We start from the raw sequence: 8,693 nt of genomic DNA, 5'->3' as shown, positions 1-8,693 counted from the left end.
AGTTGAAAGGGAAAAGGGCCATATACTCTGGATCTATTCTGTGACTGGTAATACAACCAGTCCAGAATTCAATGACCATCACTGTGACAGCAGTACAGGTCCTAATTGCAATGCATCTTATTATTCCTTTAAGAAATGACACAATGAATTGTTAACTGGCACAGTAAGATTTACACAAATGAAGCTTTCAAAAAGCCATTCATGCGGTTGCAAACCATGATAGCAATTGCAATCTAAATAGTACACTAAGAATTACTGACTGCACATATCAGTCAGGTACAGTTACTAGTTAAATTAAATGCAGACAAGAGATGCTGGACCATTATCTGCATGGAAAAATAATTGCAATTGTTACTACAGCACAGTTTGTTGCCCGTGTTAAAAAGAAAAAACCTAATACACATGTATGTGAATAAAGTTACTTAGCTTCTTTCAGAAGTATGCCTCGATCACCTTCCTTCTGATGAAAAATGTAACTGGAGAATCTGTTTATAACAAATACAAATATAGGAAAATTAATATGTATATTCAGTGCTTCAATGAGGAAGATTTTCGTAGTATTCAACAAGTTCTGGTTGAATTATCACTGGAGTAGATCCCCTGCACAGACTGACGAGGTCACCATACTTCTCCTGAGAGAGCTTCGGTCTACTCTCATAAAGCTGACCAGGAAGCTGTAGAGACTGTGCAGGGTTTCTACGACGACCCTGGCCTATAGAGAGTGTGTTATACTGATCCTGTAAATGTGAAGTCTTGAAAAAGATTTGCATGGGACATTCCTTCTTGAGCTGAACCTGTTTGAACATAGTCCAGTCTACAGAAACACCCTCATCCGATGTCCTCGTTCTAAGAATACCCAGCTGCTGGGAGTATGATCGCCAGGACAAGATGTCTTGGGTCCTGACACACTTGACCCTGTAAGGACCTGGGTTTGATCTAGCTTCTCTGATGATGGAGGAAAGTTGGACAGGGTGCATAAGTTCATGTGATTTTGAGAGCCTTTGCTCTATATGGGAATGGATTGAATCACACTCACTTTGCCCATGGCATTTCTCAAAGTAATGAAAAGTGATTACTGCTACATTTGTACATTCCTTCATGAAAGCCATAGCCATTGCTGGCAGGACCGAATTTCTGTTTTGACCAGCACATCCATCGCTGTAGAAGTCTACTTCCTTTACGCCTTTTTTGTCAACTTCTCTGAGGTAGTCTAGAAGGTAGGAAGCAATTTCATTCGATCCTCTTTTGGTTATTGTTTCATTAGACAAGTAACAAAGTCCATCTCTTTTTTCAAAATCATATACAGTCAAATTGTAACAAGCAAGTCGTCTCTTATAGAATATTTCACTTCTATTGGACTTTGGCAAGTACATGACTTGTTGAAGGTCAAATACAGCACTGGCAAACTGGTCAGATGAAATTGCTTTCTCTTTGCTCTGTGCCTTCAAACCCCTGACCTTCTCTACCTCTGCCCTATGTGCATCGTATACCTCTTTTAGATCTTCCTTCAGCTGACCCTGAGCATTGGTGTAATTTGAACACAATCCACACATGTCTTTTTTTGGTTTGTGGATCTTGATTTTCATTGATTTCATTGCTTTTACATACGTACTTCGTGAGGCACAATTTCCATGTTCCTTCACAAATAATTGATACATTATTGCCTTTGTGAGGTCTGGAGCAACATAAGTGAATTCTGAATTCGCACGACAATAGTGAGATGGCACTCTTGGGAATTTGTGTAAGTGAGTAATGATCTTTTCCTTTTGTGTGGGATCCAGATTTTGTTTGCCCCCTCGCCTATCTTTTTCCATTGTACCTGTCTTGTTGCAGGTTTTGGCCAAGACCGTTCTTACTTGGCGAGTACTTATGCCGAGTGTAGTAAGAAAAGTCTTTTGGCACACTGGCAATCTATGCCCAGGGTTAATAGGACTTGGCAGGAAATAGGTTAAGTTCTTACGTAATCCTTTCTTGTTAGGAGTAGTGCTGATGTGTCTAGCTATGTACTCCCTTTGCCCAGTCAGAGTACCCAATCCATAGAAATCCTCTCGTACGTTTTTCATGACTTCTTGAGTGATGATGTTACATTCAAGTCTTTTTAGCTCGCACATGTAACTATCACATTTCTTGAATGGCAGATTTTTACGTCCTGCCATTGTTTTTCTTGATTTTTCTGATAGGTAGGGCTCACCTTTGTTTCGAAGTTCCTTAACAATCTTATTTTTTGATTTTACAGATCCAGATTTTGACAAATGCACATTTTCATTGCAGTTTTTCTCATGTTCTTGTACGAGGATTTCATCATAACCATCAACTTGGAAATTCTCAAGATATGGATCTTGGGTATTCAGACCATGGCAATCACATTCTTCACTATTATCAAAATGTTCAAAACATAGTAAAGCTTGGCATCTGAAACAAGCAGCAAACACCTCACCTTCACAAAGGAGGCTTTCACAACTTGGCTGGTCTGGATCATGAATATCTGTTTGTCAAATAGAATGCAGAAATACTTTATATATTAGATAAACTGTGGTTCAAAAAGAAAAAATAGGACACACTTTACAGCCTGATGTTGGTTAAAATTAAATGCTTGAATTTCTCAGTTTTTTTCTTTTAAGTGAGGAATGTGAGAAAAAAAATGAAGTATATTGTAATATTATGAAAAACAGAAATGAACACAATTGTGTGCATGATTTAGATGAGCACCAAGTGTGGAAAGTAATGAACAAAAACGCATAGCTTTATTATACTTCTAACAACAATAAATTTATTACTTTAATTACCTTGTTCCTGCACTGTTGCAGATTTTGGGGGGAGCCTGGGACATTCTTCAAGGAGGGAGTTCTTTTCCAGGTGACTCTGGACTACTGTAAAGGGATGGTCTGGCTGGACGGCACAGCCTTCTCCGCCTTCGATCAGTGTTACCCTTCCTGATATTTTGAAAAACAGAAATGAACACAATTGTGTGCATGATTTAGATGAGCACAAAGTGTGGAAAGTAATGAACAAAAACGCATAGCTTTATTATACTTCTAACAACAATAAATCTATTACTTTAATTACCTTGTTCCTGCACTGTTGCAGATTTTGGGGGGAGCCTGGGACATTCTTCAAGGAGGGAGTTCTTTTCCAGGTGACTCTGGACTACTGTTAAGGGATGGTCTGGCTGGACGGCACAGCCTTCTCCGCCTTCGATCAGTGTTACCCTTCCTGATATTTTGAAAAATAGAAATGAACAAAATTGTGTGCATGATTTAGATGAGCACAAAGTGTGGAAAGTAATGAACAAAAACGCATAGCTTTATTATACTTCTAACAACAATAAATCTATTACTTTAATTACCTTGTTCCTGCACTGTTGCAGATTTTGGGGGGAGCCTGGGACATTCTTCAAGGAGGGAGTTCTTTTCCAGGTGACTCTGGACTACTGTAAAGGGATGGTCTGGCTGGACGGCACAGCCTTCTCCGCCTTCGATCAGTGTTACCCTTCCTGATATGATGAAAAACAGAAATGAACAAAATTGTGTGCATGATTTAGATGAGCACAAAGTGTGGAAAGTAATGAACAAATGTATAGCTTTATCAAACTTCTAACAACAATAGATCTATTACTTTAATTACCTTGTTCCTGCACTGTTGCAGATTTTGGGGGGAGCCTGGGACATTCTTCAAGGAGGGAGTTCTTTTCCAGGTGACTCTGGACTACTGTAAAGGGATGGTCTGGCTGGACGGCACAGCCTTCTCCGCCTTCGATCAGTGTTACCCTTCCTGATATGATGAAAAACAGAAATGAACACAATTGTGTGCATGATTTAGATGAGCACAAAGTGTGGAAAGTAATGAACAAAAACGCATAGCTTTATTATACTTCTAACAACAATAAATCTATTACTTTAATTACCTTGTTCCTGCACTGTTGCAGATTTTGGGGGGAGCCTGGGACATTCTTCAAGGAGGGAGTTCTTTTCCAGGTGACTCTGGACTACTGTAAAGGGATGGTCTGGCTGGACGGCACAGCCTTCTCCGCCTTCGATCAGTGTTACCCTTCCTGATATTATGAAAAACAGAAATGAACAAAATTGTGTGCATGATTTAGATGAGCACAAAGTGTGGAAAGTAATGAACAATAATGGCAATAAAGAAAAGTGCAAATGTTGATATACATGGTACATTTTCAGATTACATGCTGCTATAAAGCTGACCGCTACATAAAACAACTTTGGCTGATTTCTAATATTATTCACAGATGGTGTTGTCAGGTGTTAGTTCTAAAGGACAGATTCCATTTGTAGAAACAGAGCTTAACCTTTTGGAGGAAGTAAATACATCACTATATACATCTCAACAATATTGACACCCCTGTAAAGTACAGGTTGAGTTCACTAGTCCTCTTTATTATGTTAAAATAAACATCCATCATAGACTGACAAGGCTTAATGTGTTTTTTAGAATGCTATCACATGTTCATCTAATAAAATGGTCTGGTTTGCTTACGATATGATGCCAATGGTACATTTTCATCATCATCCTCACTATCTTCCTCTTCAGTAATCTCTTCCACCTCAGTATCCATTAGCTCTTCTGCAAGGTGACTCTGGACTACAGTACGAGGCTGTTCTTGTTGGACTGCATAGCCTTGACCTCCTGCACTTAACTCTGTGAAGACTTCCATTTCTGAGGCCAAATAATATGTTAAAATGCAGAGATAATGAGTAACTAGTACACAGTTTTGCCCCAATTTTCAAGAGGTTACTTTCAAACCTGGTAAATGAAATGACCACGAGGTATAGTAGTATAAATCATATATAGAAAATATTATTTCAATGTACAACTTAATACAAGGAAAACTTTATAAACTGAATTAAACCATGTTCCTTGCTGTACCTAACTCACATTTGTTATACAGGTTATATAATGCCTTAAATATCAATATTTTTAGGGCAAGGCCACTTTTCTGTAGGGCACATTCCTATATAACAGCACAAATAGGAAGAATTGGAAAGGGCACAAAAAATCTCCAAGGACAATGGGAGGGGCATTGAGGCCAATCAAAAGGGCATCCACGGCCATGACCTTGGATTAATTTAAGCCATAGCTTGAATTATCCCACAATTTAAATTGCCAGATAAGTTCAATGTTATAGTGATCTCCTTGACGAATTAAGAAAACACAAAGATATAAAAATGCATAGAATCAGTTCATACCTTCGATTTGTGGAATGGAGCAGATGCGTTTCACTGTGATATTAAAGAAAATGAAAACAAATGTGAACAAACATTCCAAATAGTCTTTATCTGGGCCATATGGCTTGAATGAAGAAGAAAAAAGGTTTATTGTATTATATATAGTAAACAAAAACAAAATTTGTATTTTTAACTTGTTGAGGGATGCAGCATATTCTGTTCGATTGCATATAAAACTTGTTAAAGAGAGCGTACAGCCCCCCCCCCCCCCCCAATAAAAATAAAGCTGAACTATTTGAAGGCAGTAAATACATCACTACTATACTGTACATCTCAACAATACTGACAACCCCGTAAAGTACAGGCTGAGTTCACTAGTCCTTTTTATTATATTAAAAATAAACATCCATCATAGACTGACAAGTCTTAATGTGGATTTTAGAATGCTATCACATGTTCATCTAAATATAAATGGTCTGTAATTTGATTTACTTACCATATGATGCCAATGGTACATTTTCATCATCATCCTCTTCATCTTCCTCACTATCATCTTCTTCGGTCATGCCTTCCCCCTCAATGTCCATCGGCTCCTCTTCACGGTTAGAGATGATTTGCTCCACCCTCCCTTTCCACCACCCCTTTCTCCATTTCATCTTTACAGTAGCTCCAATTTTCAGGGAAGCATTCTTCCTCAGCACCAGGTCGTTCAAGGCCACTGTGTTTTTGGACTTGTCGCGGTCCCACTGGACCACCACATCAATCTCATCCATGCAAGGATTTGTTCCTAGAATAAAAACCAAACAAAAAAATGTAAAGAGTTAGACAGAAAGGCGGTTTATTTTTAACCCATGGTTTAAACCCTCATTTACATAACCCTTAATTGGTTTCGAATTAGTGCCACTTAAGCGTACCTTGCCTAGCACAGGTCTAATATTAGACCTTGGACTGTGTCACGCTTATTTTGCGTTAATTTTAGACCATGGGTCATGTAAATGAAGATTTAAACTATAGATTAAATTTAAACCTCCTTTGTAAGTTTGGGCCTAAAAGTAGGAATCTTGCCTCTACTAGATGAACTTCACAATGCTTCCTATTTTCTAACACTCATGTAGATCTATCCAAAAATAATTTTGGTGAGCAAGCTTTCCTAGATATAAAAATAGATCTAGATCTAGAGGTCTATATCAGATTTAATGTACATATCTAGGCCATAGCCATCACATCAACACATTTGAGGATCTAGACTAGTATAGACATGCAAATCTAACTCAATAGCTTCATGTATGGAGTTCATGTAGAGGTCTAGATATATACTAGAATATAGGCCTAGATCCTAGTAGTACTAGTCTAGACTACAAAAAACTTTATTTAGTAGACTAGATTCTAGGTCTAGAATCTAGTCTAGAGCTACTATTAACAGGTAGGGTCTAGAGTCTATACACATCTATTACCGTTTTATTACGCTTTCTCTTGTTAAATCTTTTCACTCAGTTGTGAACTAGAGTCTAGTATGAGACAACCTTGTTACCATTGCCATTGATAATAGATCTATTAACAAAAGAAAAAGTAGGTCTTACTTTTAGATTCTAGATCTAGAGGTCTACAAAAACAAAAAACAATGACGTCCACACCATGCACCAGACAGTAACAACAAAATGAAAGATATTTGTCGGATCTTTACTTTGTTAACTTAATTTATTCAAGACAATTTAACTCTAGCATGACACTGACGTTCGAAATACAGCTATAATTACAGTCATCATATCTCTAGTAGATCTGAAATGATTCTACATAAACATGATAATATAACAACATACAACCCTACGGAAATTTATATGAATGGGACTGCATAATAAATAGCAGACGATATGTTTTAAGCAAGGACCTATTTTATCCCTATCACGGGATTTTAGCTTAGGTTGAATATATTATATAGTTGTTAAAACATACAGAACATTGAGGAGAAATGCTTACCACGGCGATCAGCTCCTGAAAATAGTGTGATTTCCCTTGTAAGTAAAGTTCGATGAGTCCGTGGTCTTGTTTACACTGGATAGGACGGATCGTAACAAAACATAGCGCGCCAACTGTGATTTTACGAACAGTCACGAAGGTTTAGGTCACTTCGTAAAATTACTCGAGGCGATAGGACGTTTTCGGTGAAATTTGAATTTGCTCTTATTCTTAAAATAAACCGAATTATGGTCTCAAATTTCGCCAGTCGATAGAGTGGAGGACAGGCTTTCAAAATGTATAAAAATCTGAATTTCGGAAATTTGACAGAAAAAAGTGGTTTATGACGGTTCGTAAAATCAACGACGAATTAATCTCATAAATAGGGGTATTCCAAAGTACGATTTTGTCCTTGTTTTGACGTAAAAAAGGGGGTTAAGTTTCACAAAATGTCCTTGAAATTGACCGCAAAAGGGGATTATATGCATTGGTGGTAATGGTCATACGTGTCACTCTTTGCAGGGGAGTGACCCCACCGGGCACGGAGTCAGAGAGAAATCATATTATTGTTGCAGTTATAGTGACTTAATTAACCGGTATATATTAATAATAACTATATAACTTGGCAAAATCTTTGCTTTTGGCGTATTAGCACCCAGTCCTCTATCATGAATGAATGTGCATCCACAGATCATTCTCATCTTCAAAAGATTTCTCTAAGTGCACATCAACCAATACTGTACTTATGCACATTGTAGTTTAGACCAACTATGTTAAAGGTAATGCAAAGTTTTGGGAAATTTTGAAAATTGGATGGATAGTAATTCTTTTTATTTTTTACGATTTGAATGCCACTGTGGATGAATTATAAGCACTAGAAAATTTACCTCCTAAAACAATTTTGCTTTCGAGAAATTGAATAATCAAAAATTGACCGGTACTCTCGGTAAATTTCAAATATATCAAATAGCGCCTTTAATACAATAATAGGCCATTCCATGGTAGCTGCGACCATGAAATGCAGTTCTGATATATAATTTGCAAACGGGAAAAGCAAATAGGTCGATTGTTGTCAAGAAACATTGTTTTAAATATAAAAAAGCAAAGCTAGTTTTCATGCATCGAAACCGGGCTGACCAGATTAAACTATAAAAAAAAAAAAAAAAAAGCAGAAACACGAAGTTGAAAACCATCCAGAGACTCTGAATAAATTGCGTTACTTATTAATTAATTATTTCATTACAAATCTTTATTCTCAGTTTTCTTATTTATGGCGTATATAACTGAATGAACGCCACTAAACATTTACCAACAACAACAACAACAGTCATAGGACTCGATTTCAACCGCGACAACTATCATCTAATATTGTAAAATCGCATATGCTTCCAATATGTTCATTTGAACCAAATTCATGACCCCATACCAAAACTTTGTATTACCTTTAAGAAACAGATTAGAATAGAATCTTAATCCAAGTTAATTAGCTCTGATATGAAGTCCATAATGTGATAGAAACGGTACACTCGCACTTCCGGGAATTTCCCTAAA

General features: G+C 37.2%; 1 protein-coding gene across 3 annotated transcripts; it reads right to left on the bottom strand.

The window, feature by feature from the left end:
- Window positions 1-294: 294 nt before the first annotated feature.
- LOC115918229 lies at window positions 295-7,505 on the bottom strand. Of its 3 annotated transcripts, XM_030975954.1 has the most exons (11): window positions 7,164-7,505; window positions 5,683-5,973; window positions 5,208-5,240; window positions 4,498-4,677; window positions 3,905-4,051; window positions 3,625-3,771; window positions 3,347-3,493; window positions 3,067-3,213; window positions 2,787-2,933; window positions 2,438-2,485; window positions 295-485 (listed from the first exon to the last, which is right to left on the bottom strand). In XM_030975954.1, the coding sequence occupies exons 2-11, from the start codon at window positions 5,957-5,959 to the stop codon at window positions 433-435; spliced, it is 1,326 nt and encodes a 441-aa protein (XP_030831814.1). In that variant the 5' UTR covers window positions 5,960-5,973; window positions 7,164-7,505; the 3' UTR covers window positions 295-432. The 3 variants fall into 3 exon arrangements, with proteins under 3 accessions (XP_030831814.1, XP_030831812.1, XP_030831813.1); XM_030975952.1 differs by lacking the exon at window positions 295-485 and having other exon boundaries at window positions 494-2,485; XM_030975953.1 differs by lacking the exons at window positions 295-485; window positions 3,905-4,051 and having other exon boundaries at window positions 494-2,485.
- Between the last annotated feature and the right edge of the window lie 1,188 nt (window positions 7,506-8,693).

The sequence above is a fragment of the Strongylocentrotus purpuratus genome, unplaced genomic scaffold (assembly GCF_000002235.5).
Source record: "Strongylocentrotus purpuratus isolate Spur 01 unplaced genomic scaffold, Spur_5.0 spur5_scaffold_8, whole genome shotgun sequence".
NCBI classification, from domain to species: Eukaryota; Metazoa; Echinodermata; class Echinoidea; order Camarodonta; family Strongylocentrotidae; genus Strongylocentrotus; species Strongylocentrotus purpuratus.
The sequence above is the reverse complement of the archived record's forward strand: the minus strand, read 5'-3'. Positions and strand labels throughout refer to the sequence as shown.

What these genes read in the sequence shown, in the direction of transcription:
- LOC115918229 (XM_030975952.1), bottom strand. Translation starts at nt 5,959, where the DNA reads ATGGATGAGATTGATGTGGTGGTCCAGTGGGACCGCGACAAGTCCAAA. An exon ending in TGTACCATTGGCATCATATG is followed by an intron (nt 5,241 to 5,682) that starts GTAAGTAAATCA and finishes TTAATATCACAG; the next exon opens with TGAAACGCATCTGCTCCATT. An exon ending in TGCAACAGTGCAGGAACAAG is followed by an intron (nt 2,934 to 3,066) that starts GTAATTAAAGTA and finishes TCAAAATATCAG; the next exon opens with GAAGGGTAACACTGATCGAA.